Below are 23,830 nucleotides of genomic sequence, written 5' to 3' on the forward strand. Positions count from 1 at the left end.
GCGCCAACTATGTGTGAATCAGAAGGAACTGCTTTTCATTGAAAAAAAAAACATTTTTTAAACAGGGCAACAAAGACAGGGGAAAAATACTATCTAAGCAAGAGTAAAGCTTCTTCACTATCTTTCTCAAGTCCACGCACACATACATCGCCCAAGCGACAAAAATTGCTGGACTGGAGCAGCGCGAGCGGAGCAGGAAAGACTGCCGTTGTTGTGCTAAGCGTTTCTTTCTAGTGCTTCTCATCTGACTTCGGGACCGAACCTGTGTCCGCTGCGTTTTCCGCCTTTGGTAGAAGTGTTTCCATCTCCTTAGCATCCCTGAATATAAACAGTAGTCTCTGCTACGGTAATATAATGGTAGTGCATTTAATAGTCATTACGCTTTCGCATCTTCAGGTTTCTTTCCGGCACTGTCCAAACTGCAGTTCTTGGTCTCCTGTAGGAAAATATAGCGTCACGAGGAAACAGTTAGAACAATTTTCTAATACAGATAAGGTACTGAGACGTCGTGTCGTAATCGAAACAGCTCCTACCTGTAGCCAGATAAACGCAACAAGTATGTTTGAGAGTCCGCAAACCATAGAGATCATATGGACACCCGGTTCGTAGATAGTTTTGAGACCGCTCTATAAAGGAACAGGACTTGTGGAAGACGGACACAACTGCTGATAATTAGCAATGAATAAGCTTAAGTTGTTCATGATCCTTTCACAGTTCGTCTTGTTACTAGGGGCGAACTCAGAAGAAGAGAAAATGTCAGCTTGAATAAGATAATGCTAGTTCATTACGATGCGGGTCTGAAGCAGATACTACAGTCATGGTTACTTTTGAAAGTTTTGCTCCTAAAAACTCAACTGGTTTTTTTGCGCTGTGCTGCTGGGGAGAGAAAATGTCAAGTTATATGAAATGCGAGTTTATTGCGATGCCGAAGTACTTACGAGCATGGAAGCTCCAATATTTGCGACACGTCCAATAATCGAGCAGGAAGCGGTGCTAGTGGCACGGACATCGGTAGGCATGAGCTCCGAAGCACACAGGTAACATGGTTCCCAAACAATTGAAGTGAAGACGAAAGCGGCTAGATAGACAGCAGTGTAGTACCATTCGCCCTGAAAAGTTTGCATATGTCCTAAGTGCGTAGAAATTTGGGATCTTGAGTGGATTCGGTAATATATCCATTTATTTACTTTAGCTCCCATGTACAAGAATGCAATGACACAAGCGAAGAATCCAACAGCAAGACCCTGGGAGACCAGCAGCACGAAGCGACGACCCATCCATGGCAGGAATCCGTCAGCGAATCCGATGATCTAAAATCATTTCGTAGGCGTACTACATAACGCATCTTAGTAGAACAGAACAGAATCAGCACTCACGATTCTCACGACCGAAAGCAGAATTCCGGAGAGGAACTGTCCCACCCAGAAGTTTTTCGTCATGTCACCACCGCAGAGATCAGTTAGATACGCAGTCATGCCGGTAACAAACCACCTAAACGTCGCTCATGACCGCTAAAGTACAGTTTAGACCTCCCCGGATTCCAAAGCTACTCAAGGCATTGGAATTTTTTCGTAACATGGATTCGTTCCAGCAGATAGGACTCGTCAAATATTGACATTACTCGTTCGTTTGTAGCTGCTCGTTGCTTCACGAACAAAATCCAGAAATCAGATACTTCTTGTATTGTATTCATAAGTATAATTTTAATAAATGAATTATCGGTGGCGATAGATGCATGGGTAATGGTTTCCAATAGAGAAGCAGGAATTAAGTGAATAAAAAAAACTGCAAAAAAAAAACCAACATCACCCATAACACTAGAAGGTTTCGTCTCAGTGTAGGCTCCTTGAATACGTCAAGGATGCTGACAGACTTTTCCGGTTGTTTCGTTTCACCTTTGTCCTCTGGTGGTTCCACTGGAACAGCAGTAGTATGTCAAGAAAAATTCAAAAAATTGGAAAAAAAACCTTTCGGGGGAATATGTTTCTAAATCTCGAGAGTCTATGAGTCTATGACTTAACACAAAAGAATAAGTCAGGCTTACTCGGCTCGAATTCCATTCCAGACAAGTATGCAATACGCTTGCGGCTTTCCTCGCTTTCAACGAAACGTCCCTAAAGAAACTGATTCTAGAGAATCTTCAAAATCATACGAATAATACTTGAAAGTGTACAATAATGAATAAAAAGTATACTAAGTAGCTAAAGTAACACAATTAATGGGCGTGCAAAAGAAATCAATTCTTTGATATGATCGGGACAAAACGAAATGAAGCTCGACGCAGCTGCGCCAGCGCCTGTGCTCAAAGCGATGCGGCGGAGCGTAGCGGTTAGAACCTATGGAGGTCCCTAGATTCTAACCGCTACGCTTGGAGCTAACGGTTAGGATTGAGGTGGAACCATCGCTGGCTGTAGAGATGAGTGGTGCGACAAGGCCCTCCCTCGAGTTCTACGCTTCGCCTCACCGCTTTGGTCCGACTATAGGTGTTTGCTTGCAGTTTTCTTAAACGTGGTGCAAACCATCCATGAATTACTTACTCTTGCAGAAGAAAAAAGTGAAATGTGGCGACAATCAGAACTTCATGTGAATAAAACGTCATCATTCTGCCTAACTATTATAAATGGTTGATCCATGAGAAATTTGAGGGAGAAAGACGAATGTTCAAAAAGAACTCAAGGGATACAAATAAAACCATCTCGTGGAAAAAACAGAAACAAAATAGCATGAACCTCTCACAAGATTTTCACTTTTCACAACTGAACAGACTGATTAAAGGCAGCTACCGCACCTTCAATAAAACACGATCCCTTCATTCTTTATCCTTGAAGAAGAAGAAGATCTAAAACACTACCTTTTTCCTGAGCCATATATGACTCTCGGGTAATATGAACAGCACGATGCATAGTTTGATGCAGGAGATTGCAGCTGAGAGATACGACGATAGACGCCATTCGCCAGCAAAGAGACAGACCAGAGTCAGCATAATACGACCATTAGCCTGAAGAAATGTTGTACTGGGAAAATGAGAGGCGAATATTTGTACACCCTGACAGTGATAAAAAAAATTGCTAAATTGCTGGGCTTTGTTTCCGTAGAAGTTAATTAGTTAGTCAGTCATGTTTTGTTCATGAAAAAGTAGTCCAACTGACTACTTTTTGACACTGATCTACGCTTTCAAGAGTTCAAGGACCGTTATTAATCTAATCGTGCTCGAGACCTACCCAGTTACTGAACGTTCTCAGCTTGAATCTTTGATGCGGTGACACCAATTCTGAGAAGTACGCCCATCCGACTACCATTGTGCCTGAATGTTATGGTCTTAGTTTGATAGTTCCTGCTCGTCAGCTTCCACAAGACCTATACGCTCATCACGACAGACAACCGGTAAACTGTAGTTAAGAGTAGGGGGTCACTAAACCGCCCACTTATTTCTGGATGTAAATAACTAAATCAGTCCAGGCCCTAAGACCTAAGCAATAGCCTTAGAGGATGTGTGTCATATAAGCTAAAGTTACAAAGACGAAAAAGAAAGAAAGAGCTTCCAGAAGTAAGGGCCCGGCCGAGTAGTGCTCCTCATCCCCAGCTACATTTTCCCTCAGATAAGTTATTGAGTCTCGAACTCACCAGCAATTCCAATACCAGTGACCGCTCTAAGGAAGTAGAATACAGCAATGTTATCGAAGGCTCCTACAACGAAACGAATAAATAAATCGATGGAAGAGACAAGGTTAGGCTGCGTAGGGTTATACAGTAGCAAAAGACCAGCGCCACATGTCTCCATCACTCGTAAAAATAAAAATTAGAGTTCATCAACACTCCTTTTTCCTCTCAGCACTGAACAGACTAAGAAAATAATCATTCGCATACCAGAAAGCGCCAAAGCTGGTATTCCGATGAAAAGTGACAGCAGGTAAGTCTTTCGACGTCCAATTTGATCGGCAACCCATCCAAGAATAATGTTTCCAATCAACACACCTAAGTATTGCGCGAAAGCAGGGCGGAAACTGAAAGCAACTGTGTTTCCCATGGTGCTGTCGTGAGAAATGTTGGATGAGCAAACTTACTCCTTCCACCCGGGTTTACAGTATATATTGAATTCCATGGCAGCGGACTTGTAATATGCATGTGAGTATTTGGTGACGCATTCAGACTAAAAAAGTACATCTTCAACCCCGTCGAGCCTCAACCTAAACTTCAGTACAATTGCGTAAGTGCGTAAGTGGATGCGTTCAGAGCGAAGTGAACAATTGGGATCGAGGGGGAGCCTCACTTCCTTTATCTCTACCGTATCGAGTGGAGCTAGGAAGAGAAGGTTTGTTCTCGAGAATAGCCGCTAGCTCTACCGTGCGACTTGAGCGCATCCGCTTGCGCCGAGCTCCAGGTATAGTCGGGTCACAACGACGAGTGTAATTGCGGCACATTTGCGTACGGCGCGGTTAGAACGGAGGGGGGACCGTCGCAGACTGCAGTGATGGGTAGTGCCAGCAAAGAAAGAAGAAAGAGGAAGAAAGAGCTTCCAGAAAAAGGTTCTAGTATGCTCATAGCCGCTACTCTCCACCGAAGCGCCTGGAGAGAAGCCGCTTACGCAATTGCGCACGTGCTTCATGTCGTTTCGACCCTACTATAGTTTTAAACCGATTGTACTAATTGCTATTATCGGAATTTTCAAATGAAATAAGAACAGTAGAAAACTGGTGCATCTCAAAGTTGGGCAGAAAAGATAACTAGTTATTGCCAGATGCAGTCAGGTGAAAACTAAATGAAGCACGGTGCAGTTGTGTCGGCGGCTGCCCTCGAAACGGCGCGGTTGAGCGCAGCGGTCAGGATCGAGGGGGGCTTTACTCGCAGCATTCATAGCTGCAAATCGCAATGGTCCCACCTCGATCCCAACCGCTAGCTCCACTACGCCGCTTGCGGCCGCTTACGCAACTAGATCGAGCTTCATGTCGTTTAACCCGACTATGGTAGGGTCAGACGACATGAAGCACGTACGCAATTGCGTACGCGGCTTCTCTCGAGGCACATCGCTGGGGCGTAGCGGCTAGGAGAGCGGTGAACCCCTGCTGGCACCACCCATCGCTGCAGTTTGCGACGGTCCCACCTAGGTTCCAACTGCTGCCCCCACCGCGCCGTTTCGAGCGCCTACGCAAATGCACCGCAAGTACACTCGTGGTCCATAACGTTTTGATCCGACTATGTATTTAGTTAGTTCGTGATTCTTTGGCACAGTACCTTTGCCGCGGATGTGGTGGCATTTGCGCAAAGATCCGGGCAGTCTGGGCAATCCATACATTTGTTCTTCGGCACGTAGTAACATCGCTCACCTGAAAGCAGTTCGATAAATCGATTAACACTGCAGATATGGAGAAATAGAACGATATGGTCTTTTCGTGCTAACAAGGTCCTATGGAATTTCTCCAAAAAAAAAATTCCGGAACTTGCTCGGGAGTTATATGTAGTCCAAACTTGAAAATATTCAAAAGTAGTCTGTCCTTTTTCTTACTACTCTAATTGTGAGTGGGGCCTTAACTTCTATTTGATCAGAGTTTTTTCTTCCTCCTCTCTCTTTCCTTTCACAGCAACGGCCAGCTGAATTTCCTGGATCCAACCTTGAGCTCCAACGGCTATCCTCCCTCTTATATCCTTCTAGACTTAAGGATCCTCAACGATGATGATTTCTCACGCTCTGCAGCACGCGAATGATCTGCCAACCCAGCGCACAAGCGTGTCAAAAAGGCCATAAAGCGTACTCGAAATTCTGGTGAGCTGTGTCATTTCTCGTTCTTGTTTATGAGACACTTATTAGTGTTTTAAAGCAAATAAGTAAATGTCAGTTATAAATAAATGTGCTATTATTAATATTATTAATAACCAGTAAATGAGCGCCAATACTGTCGACCTTTTCGAAGTCATTTCCATCACGAAATTGTGCACCAACTGCAGTACCTACGAGAACTCAAAAAAGGAGTGAAAGTCCGCTGGTCACTCCACTGTGGATTGATTACGCTTTGACTTGCAGCGCAGATTTGAGAGTCGTAATCGTGGCATTCAGTAAATTGCGATTTCTGCCTGAGGGACATATCAGAACCACACCGAACTTTTTCGTACAAGCATAGAGGCGTTCATAGATTCTCTGTTTTAGCAGCGTTGAACACCATCTGAATTCCATAATTCGTCATCAATGTCCTTCTATTTGTGTGCAACGAACATCTCAGAATTTTACGCCGAACGCCAAAGGCGTTTCGTCATTTCAAATTCTTTGAAATTTGATTAATTCCTTATAGGGAGTATACGACAAAATTAATGACATTGAGATCTGTCTCAAGAAGAGAAAGAGAGAGAGAGTTAAGGATGTAAATCGTGACTGTGGTCGTGAACACAAACTATCCTCCCTATTTTTCCTAGAGAACGACGTGAGAAACGGCTTTGGCGACCGGATTTCCCTACGGGACACCTAGTAAGGTCCCACATCTGCGAGCGCAGGACAATCAATGGTCTACTACCGCTCTCTAGCAGGCGCGGTGGGAAGGCCTGCGCTCTCATACACGTCGACACGTCTAGGTGCTTCGTAGGGAGATTAGACTGACCGTTTTCCATGCGATGTTTCAGGACAATTAGAGGAAGTTGAGCAACTGAGACGATTGCACTCACACTCGCGATCAGCTACCCTGACTCTATCTCTTCGTGGTGAGATCCCAACATCGTCAATTCGTGATATACTGCTCTTGATCAATTGACTTTTAATGTAAGAACGCATTTCAACTATTCGTCGGCATACGGCGTGCGTAGTTATCTTCTCCTAACTTTATTCATTGCTAAGGCTGCTGCTCTACACTGACGCCCCCTCCGTGAACCAAGCCCCTCTCAAATTGACGATAACAAACGCTCGCGATTAACCACGTAACAAACTAATTTTCCATGTGGTGGTAATTTATCACTGCGCTGCGGAGCAGAAAAAACTGCGCTGCATTCTGCTATTGTGCACACTTCTACCGTATCCTCTGATGACATCACTCACCTTGACATACAGTTTTGGGGGTGTGATTGAGGAAAATGGGGAACAGTTGTTGAACGCCAAAGAAATGGTTCATCTGATATGTTAGCAAGATGAGGATGTCGAACCGGTAGTATCCTGCAAAATCGTAATTCATTATTTCCCCTAAAGGCATCACTCCACGAATCTGAGGTGGAACGGATTTCAAGTGGAGTATACTTATAAGGGATAGTAGATTATGAAGAGGAAGGTGATTCCGTCCATTTGTTCCTAATTGACGTAAAAAACGGCCCGGAAGATACAGCTTCAGGCGTTCTGGCGCACTATTTCCAACAGGGAGTTCGACTGGAGCGCGGCAGCCTTGCGCGGCGCCGCATCTTCCGGGCCGTTTTTTACGGCGATTAGGAAGAAATGGACGGAATCACCGTCCTCTCCCTAATCTACTATCCCTTATAAGAACACTCCACCTGAAATCTGCACCACCTCAGATTCGTGGGGTGATGCAGACTTTAAAAGAGGATAAACTGAAGTCGTAGAGTCCCCGTAATCCTTGTGGCTCATTGCTCGTGACTCGACGTGCACTTGCACCTCTCCACGGATCGCGACAGGGTCACCGGAGTTATTTTCTTCTTCTTCTTCATAACTTTCTATTTTACTTTGCATAATATTCCAACTAAGGGATTTCGCAGTCTCAGCAAACGTTTTCCGTCACTTTTTTCCGTTTGTTTTGCTTCTAGGGCCCCTCTAAGATATTTGTTTTGCAGGTGTTGTGTTTCTGTCTCATTTTTCGTGTAGCTGGACATTCTTAATGTTTTTCGTAAACGTAGTTATCTGAAATCCGACTTAGAAGAAGGCCTATTCTGCACAATTACAAGGAGAAAGTGCGGCAAAAATCCGATTTCTACAAACTGAAGTCTTTGAGGAGGTGGTCTGCCGTCAGAAGAAACTATTTAGCTTGAATATATACAGATTGGGGTTACGACAAGGATGCTAGTCGTAGACAATTCCAAAGGAAATGGGACATAACGTGAATTCGAGTAAAGTAAGATCTTGGAGGCACCCTAGGAGCAAAACAGAGGCAAAAAGTAATGGAAATGCTATGATTATGAAGTTTCCTTTATGAAATACTTTATGAGCAAAAGACGGAAAACGCGAAGAATGAAGCTCTGAGAAACTCGTCCGTCGGAGTCCATTAGTTATTATTATAGAAGTGATCAATGTAAGTAGTGAAATAACGGAACTCACCCGGTTTTAACAGCTGCATTTTGTTTTTTGGTCCTTGTTAGTTGAAATCAATGCGAGAAGACCCAGAGAAACCCTGGAAAACTTGCAACCGATAGATCGACGGCAGCACAAAATCACACTATAAACAAGCCTATAGTTAACGAGGAAAATCGCTCTATAGCTGGCATAATCGTAGGCGTTGATGGGAATGTGAACGGAAAAACAAATAGGAAATATTATGTCGATGAGCGTTATTTGCAGAGAGCTTCGAAAAATTCGTCGTTCTGCAATTCAGCTCCACAACGAGGAAATTTTCGGAGGAGCACATCTGTGGAAGAAATCTGTGAAGAAACGGGAAAATCTATTCTCTCAACGATTAGAGATTGAGATTCAAATGAACTATGACAACCGCAGCTCGACAGTGAATGGTCACTGGAAACAGTTCTCTGCGAAAGTTCAGCTGGAACAGCTTGGTTCTAAGAAGCAAATGGCTTTTGCTGATGCTCTGAGATGGTGAGAGACTGACAAAAAGCAAAAATGCAATCTTAAAAAAATTCAAACCATTGACAAGAAAAGCTGCACAGGACGTTTGCGTACTCGAAGATTCTTTATTACAATTAGATTTTTCGGACTGGCCCTTCCAGGAGCATAAAAACAAACAGTCGACAAGGAAATTAGTTCCAAAGTTAGTTATCAAGAAATGTCATATTATAAGGCTAAGGAAACGTCAACTCGTTATTTCTGCTCCCTACAGTAATAACAACTACGTCGAAAGTTTACTGCTAGCTCACAGGTAGATGAAAGTGTGCCGCATGCGGGGAGGCGGTCCAAATTACTGCCACGCGCTCCTTGAAACATCCATGTCTTTCAGGCTCCAGGCTTAGTAAAAACAGAACATGTGCTGGATAAAATATTCTCTTCAGTTAGAGAAGTTTTCCTTCACAGTAAGTTTTCATATCTAAGTCTCTTCCTGACTTCATTTCCTGTTTTGGCGGCAATGCGTAATGCTCGCAGGCATGAAAGGCCTCAGAACTTGTTGTGATTGGAAAGGGAGGCCAGTGACCAACGAAAAAAGTGAGACCAGCGTTCTGCACTCCAGCAGCTCAAGCTAATATAACAACACTTATAGTAACAGTAAGAGGAAGTAAAAACTGTACCAGCGGGAAAAGTGGCGCAAACAACCAAGGAACTGCTAATAACCTATGTACTAGATAAACAAAAATATTCCAAGCTCCTAGCGGGAAGCAGTTTACGAGAGACGACGAACACCTGACTCAGACGACTCTCTCATAGTGAATCGAAATTTTTAGTGAACTACTAGATTCTATCAAGAGCCACTAACTGAACTGTTGAGCAGTATGCCATTTACATACTGAAATCGATTATATATATTTATTTATTAATTCCCATAAACCACTGAAGAAGCAAGAAAAAGAAACCATAATTTCGCAGAGTCAAAATAAAAAACAAAAAAATCCTTGCCTTGTTTTTTTTTGACAGTAAAAATTTTCACAGTACTTCTGGTGGTGAGTAAACAGGCAGTTCTCTTCCTGCGGAAGGTGATTGGTTCCCTTATCGGATCTGTCATAGTACGATCCGCGTCGCCGGCAGAGAATCTCGGCAATCATGTTTAAAACGCAAAACTTTTAGTTATAATTAGGTTAATTAATAAATTAAGTTAACTTACAATTTAATTAATTAATTATTAACTAATTTCACAAGTTTGTCTTTTTTGCGAGGAAGAACAATGAAAACCAACTACTCTCTACTGTTACTCTTTACTGTTTGATCAGGAGGCTAGTACTCTTACGCACCAATATTATCGTAAAGCAAAAAAAAAATTCTGGTGATCTGTGCGGCTATTAGCGCCAGACAGGACTTGGCATAAGGACAGAAGCCGAAAAATGTGAGTGAAGGGGGAGTTAGTAAAATATCGAGGACGCGCCAGGGAACGTGTATGTGCAGTGGAAATTTCGGAATTCATAAAATCATGTGGTATTGATTGTGTCGAGGAAAAAAGAACTCGAAATTTCGGCCCTCGTGACAAATCCAGGGAGAAATTATCGGCTTAAGCAAACAATCTCGGGAATAGAATTCCCTAAAATCGCCCTGTCTCCTAATTTAGGCCCGGTCTCATATTGTCAGAACACACAAGGACATTCTGGAAGAAAGTGTCTCTCATCCTACTGTCGATCATAGATTAACAGTTCACTTGTCAATTCCGCGATGGCTCCGCTCCCCAGTAGTTGCTCGCGTTTCAGTGTACGCACGCAAAGCGACCAACTGACTCGTGCGTGCGAAGGTCATGAAGACCGGTCGGGCGATCCTGGCGTTCTTTACTCCGTTTCGCCGTTGTCGCACGTGAGAACAGTGAACTTCGCGTCCTCTATCGCGCTTTTTTCTACCCACGGTATACTTGTTCCCGACAAACAAATCCCACACACAGGAATGCGGTGGCGCTACGCATTGAACTATTGTCAGTCGACCTGCACGATGGCTTGGAATGACAGAGACACAGGAGAAGTACAGAAATTAATAATTAATTAATTTCATGAGATTCACTGATGGCATTGGGAAGAAAAATTCCTGAAAAACCTCCGCAGATGTCTTTACAGGATCTGAAAAAAACGGCATCAAATAAACGTGGAACGGTCAAAAAATGCAGTAAAATTTGATGCTAAATTTAATCTCCGATTTGTACGAGAGATTCTTTGGGCGCGGTGTGAAAATTCGCTTGAATCTTGGCTTAGCTATCGGCTTCTATTAGTCTTAAGTGGAGAGGGAATCTGATGAAAGTTACTATCCACAGCCGATTAGCTGAGATAAAGCATCGCTAGTAATCTCTGTTCTGTGCTTCACTTAAGGCTAAAAGAAACCAAGCACAATTCTGTGCATCTTATACACATTACAGTTTGGCAAACAATACACATAAGTAAATATGTACATAGTAAAAGATATACAGTAAGAATGTAAAACGTATTATTAGTGTAGTAAAATAACTGATTAATAAATAATAGTAGTTATAGAAACAAATTTTTCAGCACTGAAGTTATTGAAAATTTGAAAATAATTTTCCAACAGTATAACTTCAATTTAGAGAGTATTTTTGACTCACTAGCTACCTGAAATCCCGAGCAGATCTCGAGCTTCCCCATATTTTGCATTTCTCTTCCTTCGAGGAAAGTGAAACATTAGAAGATTTTATGGATGTTTGTAGATCTCAACTATTGTTGAAAGTAATCTCCGTTGCTTTGGTGGTCAAACCGAGAGCCCCGTATCGCGAAATCATTCTCGCCGAATTAAAATTAAATTAAAATATGATCTAGTCTCAAGGAAGAAAGAAGACTTGCTTCAAGATCACATGCGTGTTCTCAGTACTGGCGCTTCACTGAAAGGATTGAGAAGACAGTGCCCGATGCTGTAAACAAACTGTTGCAAGGAAAAAAGTGCGAATTCTCATGTTGAAGCAGCTTGCAGCTAAAAAGTGCATGAAAGGAGAAAAAATTGCTTGGTTTCCTTCAAAGCGATAAATGAAGAAGGAGAGAATAAAAAGAGAAAGTTGCTACAATAGGCAAAATTGCTGTGATCAAAAAATCGATGTACCCTCGGACCGTCTCTTTGTATATATTTCATATTTCTAATCACGTTAAGTTCTTTCCAAAGAAAAAGCGCCAGAAAAAAAAACTCTATTTGCACCAAAGTTGCGCATAAGAAGCACTTCGACTCCATTTTGAAATGTTTGAAGTGTCCGTAATTTGAGGCGAGGCGTTCTTTTTCTTTTGCAGCTCGAAAATTTTATCTCTTTCAATCGTACGTCGGCAGTAATGGCTGAGTTTAGTAGACGTACCACATCACAAAAAACCATTCAAAGACTGTGTGCCACTGCTGCTTAACAATACGAGAAAGTTACATTGTCCCTGAATGGAAAATTTCTCCCTCATTCGATATTTTTATCGGCTGAAATTTCATTTAATCACTAAAAACGCATATTACATTCACAGCAATCGGCACGAATATGTGTTGTGTTGTGTTGCTGCGAACATCGCTAATCTCCCGATGTACTATGGTTGCTTTCAACGAATCACACACATTGCTTTATCGTTGTAAGCGATATCTCAGTGTCAGCAGCCGGACAGCTACCAGACGCCTCGATGCACGTCAGCAAGGGAAGTCAGGAATAAATTGAACACAAACCGCGTATATTGCAAAGCACAGCGTATATTCGAAGAAGAACAAATGCCAAAAATTAAAGGATAACAGTCGAAAATTGGCAGTGTTACCGGAAGAAAACTTGTGTGCCACTTCCAACTTCATTTCTTACATTGATATGATATGATTAAGATTTTGCCATGAATATTTTCCAAGAGTTGTTGGAAGATTCGCGTAGGAGTTCCACAGATTAAAATTCAGTTTGTTGTTCAGTTAATACACTATAATTCTCGACGAATGAATAGGCAAATGCGAATAATAGATGGAAAAAAATCAGCAAAGTCATGAGTAAAAATTATTGAAATGAAGCAAATTTGGTACGGTACTCTATGTGTTAACTAATAGCATTTACATTATATCAGTACTATTATTATCTAGCAAAAAAATCAAGCAAAATCAAGAAAAAGAAGGAGAAAATTTGAAGACCTTTGAATTTGCAACAGGCACAATGTCACCATTTCAATAGTTTCCACACAAAAAATTTTTAATTTTTGAGAAGCGTTTTGCTCAACATTGATATCCTAATTTTAATTTTAAAAAAAACGTGAGTATAAGCATTCTGTAAGTTTGCACAACTAGAAAAATATTCGCATTTTCACGGATCCGACTGACCCCACATTTCTGGTAAGCGGTCACGCAAAACCACTTTGCGTTAAAACCGTTTTTTCATAGAAATGAATCAAATAACAGACTACAAATCTTGCAGCTCACTCCTTAAACTGACGTCGAACAAAAAAATGAATTATTCCTGGCATAACTAGAATGCAATAATTCATGCTGGCACAATCAATTTTATTAAAAACCTCTGCTACTAGCAATTATTTCGAGAGGACTCGGTTAGTTACAGTAGGATATCATCAAAGATAAGTGAAAACAGCTTTTTCATGAACTGAAATATAAACACACAAAAACCGGCCAATGGATTACTGTAGATGCACGATTCGCTCTTTCATCGATCCTTGAAGAAAATTAGAAAGGTAGAACGATACCGCTAGAAGGAACAAAACTAAACCAGTTCTCGAGGCAGTAAATCAAAGTATAAATTCCAGTATCCAGAAGCGCATATCCGAAACAACAACCAAAAAAACGATCGATTGACGCTTTGGAAAAAGGCGACGGCGACGGGGTGCCGACAGAATGTATGACATGGAGGAACAGCTGCGATCAGCATATACGTCATTGAGGGGAGGAGGCCGATGGACACCGGGCCTCGGTTACACAGCGCGACCCCCGGGAGGTCAAAAGGGCAGCGGCAGCAGAGGACCGGCGCCTCTCAATCAGTGAATAGGCGCTGGCTCAGGCAGCTGATCGGCTCCGCTGAGTTCGCTACGGTGAGCCAGAAACTCCCGTCTTCTAGAAGTCAGCAATTTTACATATTACTTGGCCGTATAGATGAATTTCAGGAGGTTCAGCTTAAACCTGTCTTAAAAAGTAGAGAATAACGCAAGACGATTACGGTGTCAAGTCTGGTTGAGGTAATTGAGTCACTGAAGAGAGCAGTTTCCAAAAATTCATACATGTTGAGATTCACTTCACTGGAAAAATAGTCGTTTCGTTTCTAATTCTAACTTAGCAGCTCTTTAACGATTTCAGAAATAGGGTCATAACTTATTTAGGATGAAAGAGAGGTATTGCGTAGAAAAGAAATTGATTCTTATGTGAGTAAAGAAGAAAACGATAAAGTTAGTAGAAGGGTTAACATCTCAGAAACTTTGTAATTTAAAATAATCAATAACTGAAAAGCAATTATTTAATAAGTAACTTTCATCGGCTAAAAACAAGCTTAATAGAGTTTATTTGATAACAATTAATTAAGATATGTTAGCCGTAACTTCAAAAATCACAATCGCAGCAAACTTCCTATCTGCTCAACCCTATCAGTGTGGAGTGCAGTAAACAACAACTCAAACTTTCAAATGATGAAGCTAGCTGACCCAGCAGACACAGAAGACGGAGTGGTGCAATGGTTCAGGTCACGGAAAAATCCGAAAACTCTGCCATTTTACGCGAATTCTAGTATAGTAGAATTACAAAGTGGGATAATAACTAGAAAACTTCAAGTCATCCAGGCTTATGAGAAAAACAATTTGGAAAGAAAAACAAACGCAGCGTTGAGAACAAGGATTGACGAAAAAGAAAGTCCAGAAGTTATGAACTCTTCATCAATAACGTCCAACTTTGAGAGATTCTCAAGGTTTTGTTCCATGGATAAATTTTGGACAAGAAGAAAAAAAAGCATGTCTCACGGGAAGAACGAAGATTTCTCAAAAATCCTATCAAACCTTCGGTGGTATTTTTGTCAAAATTGGATCTTTTGAGTTGGCTGAAAAATCACTAACAATTCTTCGAAATTCTGTAAGGGGATGTCCATCTATTCGAATCAATAATCATAATCAATAATCAATTTTCTTTTTGAGTTCAGTCTACGAGACGTTGATATGTTCATGCCTTTCTTAGGTAGTTTGATTAAGTTTTAAGATATCTGACACTTACGTCTTAGAGAATTTTTCTTGTTTGGATGTTGAAAAGACGAAATTCAATGTGATTTGCACATCTTGTATCATTTCCAAGCCTGCTACATGTTCACCCCACAAAAAAGTTTCATATATAATATAATGGTGTAAAGTAGCTGCGAACAGAAGCCAAACCCGCACATAATTGTTCACTGAATAGGTCTCAGTAACTTCCCCTGAGGGTGTTTACAGTCTCGTTTGCAGTTTCTGAAGTTTCTAATTACATGTTCTGCGCACAGAAAAGAAGAACTCTTGTTATCCTTCTAGGAAACCGTGCCGCAGTTTTTCTTCTTGTGCGGGACCAGAGGCCACCCAAAATTCTCCTTCCCTAGCCGTTCATCATAAAATTCGCCAACATGCGACTGTGTAACAGTGCCTCCGAAAACAGTTTACTGCGATGGAATTCTCCAATGGAATATTTTTTAAACTCGCAAACTATCGAAACATTACCATAACACTTCACTAAATAATGAAATGAAACGTGATGTACACGGATCATTTCAATTTTCACAACTGTATGAGTGAAGAAAAGGAGAAAGAAGAATTCAAAACGTATTTATTTAATCTCAGGGATGGGGGCAAGTGTTGAACTGCAAATGTTCTGAAAAGAGAAATAAAATGTCCTGATGAAACCAGAAAAGGGAAATTGAGCGTAGAAATACACTGCAGTGGCCCCAAATGGAGAATATCAATCGATGCACGGTTACTCTCCGATTTCACTCGACGAGGGCATCTCTAAGGCTCACATAACATTCGCTGTACTTTATTCAGATGTCGTTACCCATCTGATTCGTTTGCTGAGACGAGGTTGGTAAAAGCTGAGAATACCTGGATTTTTCTTTCCTTTATTTGGAACGCACACGGGTTTTCCACAGTACATAAAGTTCTCAGAACTCAAAATGAAAAGAAGTGATAGATTGGATTAAAGACTGTATACTACAAAGTTGACGATGCTGGTGTCTCACCACACGAAGAACAGAGCTAGAGGCGGTTGTTCAGAAAACGAATAACAGCGTTGCCGATCGAATTTTTCTACAAGGCACCTTACAACGCGTTGTCTGTGCTTGCTCACCGCATCTGCATGCAAGCAGACGAAAATAAAAAGGAAAAGTGAGGGAAAGTACAACGGACACACGTGAGAAGGTGGGACGCCTTCTGGGAAAACTTGAACTCGAAGGCCGTTCTCCCAAGCCGTTTTTCAGAGAGAGGAGGAATCCGACGCAAACACGATCAGTGATTTCCCATCCCCAGCCTTACATTTCCGTGGAGAGATCCCAACATCGCCAGTGCCATGGAAAGGTGGCGGCAGTTGAGACGGCTACACATTGAAGTCTCGAGGCCTACTATTGCGAGGGAATTTCAGCGCATGCGATTAGCCTTCGTATCGTTGCGAAGAAAAGTAAGTATAAGCGCGGAGGAACGTATCTTCCGTAGTTCTTGGCACACGAATTATGAGTGGTTGTAAATGCGTCCACGATACTATGGCAACACCGTGAAAAACACCTTGATTACTCCTTACTAGTACAATATCGACTAGAAACGGCTTTTTCTCAAAACGAACTGAACGACGACAAACATTTAGGATTACTGTAAGTGTGGATGAATGAACCGTGATAGTCAACGGTGTTCAAAGGAAGCAAAAAACCAAAAAATGCTTCTAGACAAGATTTTTCTGACGAAAGAAGTATAAAGACTAAAAAAGTAAATCTTTTCGGATGTGTGGTGAAAAAGCAATATGGCGACTTTCTCAAAACTCCTTACATTTCTCAAATTCTGTCAAGAAACTCTCCGACAAAGATCACCTCTAAAGCGGAAATATCAACAAAAAAAAGTGCATTAATTCTTTCCATGAACAACTTTCCACTTCTTAAAAGGGGTTTTTGACTTTGAAATAGAAATACTTGAAAAATTATAACTGAAAATCAATTAATTCAATAGGGACTATCTAATTAATTAATTGGAAAAGGATTTCAAAAACCATTTAAAGTAGGGTTGAGAGGCGAAAGAGAAGGCTGAACAGTTGGAACTGAACAAGGGTTACAGCGACAAAGAGAGACCTCCAAATGCTCCGTGGCGGAAATCGGTCGGAAAAGTTGAAAGCGACCAAACCTCACCTAGAGGGCATAGATGAGGAATCAATTACTATTTACCAGTGATCATTCATCGAATTTGAAAAGATTCGAATCCATGATTGATCTCTTTCTAATTTTGGCAACGTGTGCACAGGAAAAATCCACGAAAGCCGGTGAACCATTAGATACCTGCACGCGTGAAACCCTATTAAGTCAAACATCAGAGAGGAATTAGAGTTCCCAAGCAGCTTCCCAGCGAAAAAAGAAGCGTGGCTGCTTGCTTTCGTCAGGTTCGTTTGCGACATCAGTAGAAGATATAGTAGCTGAAGAAAAGAAGGAGACGTCGGTGAACCGTCTGATCCACGAAATTTACGAATCAATGGAATTCAGAAGAAAAAGCATCAAAGCTCTGACGTAGAAAATGGATCGAGCATCTCATTTTCAACAAAACGAATGCACTAAAAAAGCATTTGTTCTTCACAGCAGAACGGTGGAACGTAGATTTTTTATTCTATAATTTCTCCTGTTTCTTCTTCAATAAAGAGAACGAAGGCGATAAAATTTCGATCTACTCATAGATTAAACTTAAATGCTGCAGTTTGTGATGAATTGATAATAATTATTTCTACAGTTCCAGAGAGCTACAAATTCTTAGAGTAACATCCAGCATAGATTATTCCATTGTCAAAAACATTAGTGCTGCTATAGTTTTATTGCAAAAAAATACTTGTGGCTTTAGCCCTAGAGCCACGAACAACCAGAAAAATTCTGTTCACTAACGTTACCGCGGCCGCTGAAAAGGGTTTAAAATGTTTCGTAGGGCAACTTCTGGGTCATATATCTGTTCAGATGTTACGTACAATTATCGATTTATTTAATTATTATTTATTATATTATATTATTATTATATTATTATTATTATATTATTATTATTATATTTATTATATTATGATTTATTTAACGATTTATTTAACTTAAAGAAGCACAAAATTCATTCTAGAAAAAAAAGCTATTCACATCTCAAATCTCAAATTTAGTCCCCACATTCCTCCTGCCATAAACAAAATAAGACGAGCAAATCAAGGTCGTCGTGCCGCCGAGCAGCTGAAAACGGAGAACATGGATATAGATATCCTAGGTGTGTATGGTAGATACAGTGTACTCATATACGTAGGTACTCTTCGAACCTAAAAATCCCAGACCACTGTTAGCTTCCTTTTTTGCGAGATATTTGTTTTGAATTCTAGTTTCTGAGCTCTGAACCCCTAAAGACTCGGAGCTAAATTGCTTACACCTCTGCGTAGAAAGCGACGCATGAGGCTTCTAAAAGCAGGGCAATCGATGCCAGCTCGCATAGTACAAGGAAAAAGCAGTGAGTGGGACGGGTGCGCTCGCCGGCCCGCAGCTTGAGAAAATGCGAAGAGCGCTGACCAGAGAGCCGTTCCTCCGCCGCCGCCCATGTGCCGACGTCGTGCACGCCCGACCACGACGTGTGCGATGATGCCGACGAATGTTCCCGATGCGATTTACTCTCCACTTCTTTGGGTCCAGGAAGTGCCGAGAGTGGCGCCAGAAATCCAGAAAGACACGTAACGCATGCAGTTTACGCAATTAGAGGAGATTTAGTGTTGCCATATGGTGTTACACAGCGTGAGTACCATGAAAAACCGCGGATTAACAGTTCAGAGTGCAACAACTGTCGAATGCGAGCGAGCAGACATACCGAATAGATGCAGTAACATCAAGAGATTCAAAAGCAGTGAAAAACTGTTGACAAATTATAGATAAACCAATTTTAGCCAAGCAGACGATTCCAGTGCAGAAAAGTTGGAGAAAGAAAGGAGAAAACATGTGAAATGGGATCACTTTTAAAAACCAAGAACTGTACATCTGACCTTTTCTGGGATTTATCATTCACACTGTACTGAACATTTTTATACTTTAAATTTCTCGCAATGTGAAAATGTATAACGAAATGTAGCAAGTTTCGCTTCAGTTTGGTTCGATATTCTTCCATTCTTTTAAACTTTCTACCACTCCTAAAACTTCTTTATTAAATTTTCTCGACCATTACCAAATCATCGAATGTGCCTGCAACACCCAGCACAGATGTTTTCATAGAATGGTTCATGCACTGCATGGGATGATTGTACATTTTTAACGTTTTAATCTCAACACTTCACAACGCTGCCAGCTGAAATTAGAGAAATATGTTGCACAGGGAGAGGCCGCAACCGCCCAAAATCTATTCTATGTTCAAAGAATATTCCGATTATTCGAAATTATTTGTCCATTTTCATCATTTTTATGAGCATTCACTACGCCTGGACCGTCGCGGATAAATAAAACAAGCAGCGAGATGACCAAGATCATAAAATAACAACAGGCTGACGCACAGGTTTTCTTTGTTCGTTGCTCCTTCCCTCTACTAGCTCAAGTCCAAGCCCCCATCCTTCTGTAAGGACGGGATTCGCAAGCTGACCGGGGCGTTGCCGTCGACTGGCAGACAGGAATGATGCGTATCTCTAACCTGCGGGCCGGTTCGGTCTTAAAATATTTACAAAAGAGTCATGGGAGCGAACCTATGCAGCAATCCAACAGCTATGGTGCAATGGAGGTGCGAGATGATTCAACAGCGCCGCTACTCTGTACCACTCCGTCCTAATTTGACAGATCCGATCCAATCTGGGGAGAATTTCTTACCGCAAATTTGATCAGGTCTCCAGAGCAACTGCCGAATCGGTGAAAACAGATCATGCTCACGGTAAGATTTATTACGTCGAATTTCCAAGAAGTGCAGCCTTCGAATTTGATACCTGTTCATTCAGTGAACATAGTGAAGAACTACGACATTACCGAACTCTCTTACGCTTCTCCGAATCCTATCGGATGTACGACCAACTTTCCTCGAAAAATAAAGGATCGATAATCCCCCAGTTCTGAGATGATTCATATGAAAAATTTATCGCAAAAGTGAAAACGGTAGCAAAAACTTCTAAAAACTCTGGGGTTTCCAGAAAGTTCTGAACACCTCGTCTACATATCCTGAAGAAGATGCGCTCCAACTTCAGTAAATGAAGAATGAAGAAAAATAAATGGATTGAATAAGTAATGAAGAGACGTATAAGAGCATGAGATCGTAGTGGTTAGTCGTCATGCAAGATTTCGCTGACAACGTTCCTAACATCCACTAATTCGCGGCTATGTGTGAAGAGCTCCGATATCTCCTCCCAGTAGGGACAAGACGTGTAGGTTTATGTGCAGTCGAAACATGTGAAGCGAATACATTCTCTAGACGCCTTGAAAATCACGGAATTTGCAAAAGTGGCAGGATATTTGCTCGCTAAGCCTAGGACATAACCGCAATGAACTCCTAGACAAGCTCAGTCGCACTTGTCGGAATCGGACGAAGAAAACAGGAAAAGCAGAGGGAAAATGTTCTATGGAATACAAATAGAAGAACAAATGGCATGGTTAGATGGACCTTTTCCCGATGGTAGCGTTTCTGAAAATTTACGAGACTGCACGATCTCCATTCCGGTTAATAGAGACCCGTGCCCTGGTCCGAGTGTCGGAACGCGCAGCCCATCCCTAAAATCTGGGGATTTAGGGATTAGGAGCACTCGGAGACATCTGTCTGGAGGACGACAGCGAAAGCACATCCGAGAACATGACTCGCGCGCCCACACAAAATATGTATCGCGAATTATTAGAAATATAGCGAGATTTTATGCAATCTGGCTGCTCAACTTGTTCCTTTATTCGCGATACAAAATGTATCGCGCTGGTGAAAGCGAATCTTTCTAACTTGTTGGCCAATTACATAAGGACTGCGTTGACAAGGAATGTCCTCGTTTTGTGAGGAAGAATTAGACCTTTCGTTGGATGTGAGATAATCTCGCTGATAGCTGCGAGTACCCACGATGTCTCAAAATCCAGGGATTTTGAGGAGGGACTGCAACAAAACAGAAACGTTCACGTATGCTTAGTAAACCACATTTCGGCCACTGTTCACAGGTGAAAAATTCAAACATCGAACATTCCTATCAACGATGCCTCAACGACGGTGAATAATCAGTCTCTGCGGCGTCTAGTCATCACTTGTTCAGTATGGCAAAAAAGCAGTCATAGGTGCTGTGACGAAAACTATACAGGCAGGAAGACGTTAACGATCAGTCGATCGAACGGACCTGATCAATAGAAGTTCATATTAATACAAATATAGAGCACGACAGAAATGTCAACAGAAAAACTTTAGTCGTATGAGAATAATTTTCGCGGTCGATGGTGCATCAAAGTGAAGCCCTCGGTTGAAGCAGTGGAAGTGCTGGCGCCGAGGGGAGTGGCGAGCAGGATGAGGCCATCGGGGCGGGGCCGGCGAACGAACACCGGCATCGCTCGAAGGCGAAGGAAGAACGACCGCGACGACGCCGGGAAGTGGTGTTGCCGGCGGCAAAAAGAAGGGATTATTCGCTGGGGACGAAACGAGGATTCGCCAGGAACGAAATCGACAAGTCACGGGCGTGAGCAATTGTGTCGACCTCACGAGCGATGTCAACCGGAAAAGTCCAAAACGAAAAAGGTATCGATAAAAGAAGGATGAGAATAATATTATAATATTTTTATTTAAGTTTAAAATTTATATTAAAAAAAAAAATAATATTATAATAGTAAAACAAAAAGTATAACAACTAAAATACCACAAGTAATAATAAATATACGATAATATAAGAAATGCAAGGTGAAAACGAGTGTCACCCGATGGCACAGTTTTCTTGTGAGTACCGGACACCACTACCATTCCAAGCGAAGGCGCTGAGCCGTCGGCTCGAGGGCACAGAGTCAACTCGTCAAATTCACTTCATTTCAAAATGTAGTCCCCAAAACTGTCAAATCCTTCTGTTGATATGCACTCTACACTGACTCTTCTGAAGCCTCATTGGAATCGTAACCTTCACGAAAAAACTACAGGAATTCGTACTACTTCATACTACTAGTAAATACTTGCTAGTATTGTGTATGTCTATACTTGGTTCATACTTTACTACCAGAATACACAGTACAATAATACATACAATAATACAGTACAATAATACAGTACAATAATATACAATGCTTTTGTTTATGGCACGCCAATGTCCTTTTGAATAATTAAATAAGGCTCATTCTCCTCACCTTTTCCATGTTTATGCAAAACTTTAGAAATAGAACAAAATCCTGATCTAGAAGTTCTATCAGATTGAAAAAGGAAGAGTCGAGGCTTAATGTCGCAGCAAGTGATTTCACACGCATTATAAATTATTCAGTAAAAATTTTCGAATTTATCGTGGTGAATAACGAAGAATTTCTGATAGAAATTCTGGTGAAAATTTTGTAGAATGAAATGAGAGCAGTAGAGAGAATATCTTTTCATTCAAGTGATTTTCGCGAACATTTTCAGAAGAAAGAAGCGGAACAAAAATCTCATAAAAGCAGAATGTCAGACAGTTATTGAGATATTCTTCTCAATTCATGCCTTCGCTGAGGAACGTTGTTCTTAATATGTTGAGAAATAGCAAATTCGCGGATGTCGAACACAGACCCCCAAAAACCTCCCCGCTGTGTAACCTATCAAATTCATTCATCAATATCAAATTCAGTGACACTTAGTGTTTGATTCAGGCCTATTCGACTCGAAAAAATCAAATCTCTAGTAGTCAGAAACACATTTACTCATCTAACATCAATCCAAACCAATTTCCTTGAAAATGGTCACCTTAATACACAAATATTTCCGAAGGGGAACCCCCGCCGTCGGTAGAAAACACAACACTCCAGGACTTTATCATTTAGGATAATATTCGGGTGAGTCTCGTTAGCAAAAATGTGTTCTCATGAACCAAATTGGAGCTTTAAATTGAGGAATTTCGGAGGTGGAAAAGCCTTAGACACTACTCTAAAGTGCCGCGTATGTTTATTGCTTGTTCGTTCCTTGCTTGATCTTCTCCGGACATTTCCACTTTGGACACTTTAGAAATATAGCGAGATTTTATGCAATCTGGCTGCTCAACTTGTTCCTTCATTTCGCGTAAGAACTGACAATCCAAGACGGGTGTTCACTGCACTTCCTCCATCCTGGGCCTCGAACAGAAAGCGACCGACGCTTCTGTTAGCGGGAGAAGATTCTCGTCCTCTGTCTACGTCGAGTGACGAATCATGTTGCATCATTCGTTTACATAGTGGAAATTAATGTTCGACATTTCAAAAATCTCGGAGTCGTCATCAGAATACAAAAAAGCGGCGATTCTCTTTAATAGTCCACATCATTGTCTTCGAGAAGTAGGCACTGACCTAAGAAAATAATGATAATCGCAGCCAGACAAAATACGACGAAATTTTATCGCCAAAAAGTTTGCGACAGCAAACGCATAAAACACAGTCGTTGAGGGATGAAGGACGAAATGCATCAACGCATCTGAGGATGCGCCTACGCGTTCGAGTTCAATTCAAAATCTTCTGAGATGAATGATCGCGTGTGCAGCCTTACAGTGACCTGTGGGGTGAGCCAACATGTCAATTCAGTCTTTTTGTCTTCCCAGACAATTGTGCCCCAATTTATCGACCCCGGAGGGATGAATGGCTTGACGGGCAGTAGGGCGGTTCCGAATCATCGATTGAGCGGTCACACAGTCGAACCTCTCATCGACGACATCCGCCTCAAACATGGCCACCAGATGAAGTGAATCAACAAGATATCAGACGACCAACATAGCCACGATTCAAAGGATTGGACTGAAAGAGTCAGGTTGTTTACCGAGTTTTTCAGGCTTTGTCAATGC

The 23,830-nt window shown here is 41.6% G+C and overlaps 3 protein-coding genes across 5 annotated transcripts in view; 2 read left to right on the top strand and 1 right to left on the bottom strand.

The window, feature by feature from the left end:
• Window positions 1-230: 230 nt before the first annotated feature.
• RB195_001351 (uncharacterized protein) lies at window positions 231-8,258 on the bottom strand (the record flags this gene model as incomplete). Of its 2 annotated transcripts, XM_064198098.1 has the most annotated exons (16): window positions 231-318; window positions 381-436; window positions 534-626; window positions 939-1,109; window positions 1,188-1,310; window positions 1,377-1,491; window positions 1,805-1,916; window positions 2,045-2,114; window positions 2,852-2,998; window positions 3,222-3,304; window positions 3,625-3,687; window positions 3,868-4,004; window positions 4,065-4,150; window positions 5,233-5,324; window positions 7,019-7,132; window positions 8,240-8,258. In XM_064198098.1, the coding sequence occupies 16 exons, from the start codon at window positions 8,256-8,258 to the stop codon at window positions 231-233; spliced, it is 1,569 nt and encodes a 522-aa protein (XP_064053978.1). The 2 variants fall into 2 exon arrangements, with proteins under 2 accessions (XP_064053978.1, XP_064053979.1); XM_064198097.1 differs by lacking the exon at window positions 8,240-8,258 and having other exon boundaries at window positions 7,019-7,169.
• A 204-nt stretch (window positions 8,259-8,462) lies between these two features.
• RB195_001352 (uncharacterized protein) overlaps window positions 8,463-23,830 on the top strand; it is a gene marked incomplete at both ends in the record, with an annotated part of 29,445 nt that continues 14,077 nt past the window's right edge. The window contains 2 exons of one of the 2 annotated variants that reach the window (XM_064198099.1): window positions 8,613-8,731; window positions 18,050-18,150. In XM_064198099.1, the coding sequence (XP_064053981.1) occupies window positions 8,613-8,731; window positions 18,050-18,150 (220 nt within the window). Of the gene's footprint in view, window positions 8,736-18,049; window positions 18,151-23,830 lie in introns of those variants that run through there. The other variant, XM_064198100.1, reaches the window with a different exon arrangement.
• Window positions 21,367-21,615, top strand: RB195_001353 (uncharacterized protein; the record flags this gene model as incomplete). Its single annotated transcript, XM_064198101.1, has 1 exon — window positions 21,367-21,615. The coding sequence occupies one exon, from the start codon at window positions 21,367-21,369 to the stop codon at window positions 21,613-21,615; it is 249 nt and encodes an 82-aa protein (XP_064053982.1).

This window comes from Necator americanus, chromosome IV, assembly GCF_031761385.1.
Source record: "Necator americanus strain Aroian chromosome IV, whole genome shotgun sequence".
NCBI lineage: Eukaryota > Metazoa > Nematoda > Chromadorea > Rhabditida > Ancylostomatidae > Necator > Necator americanus.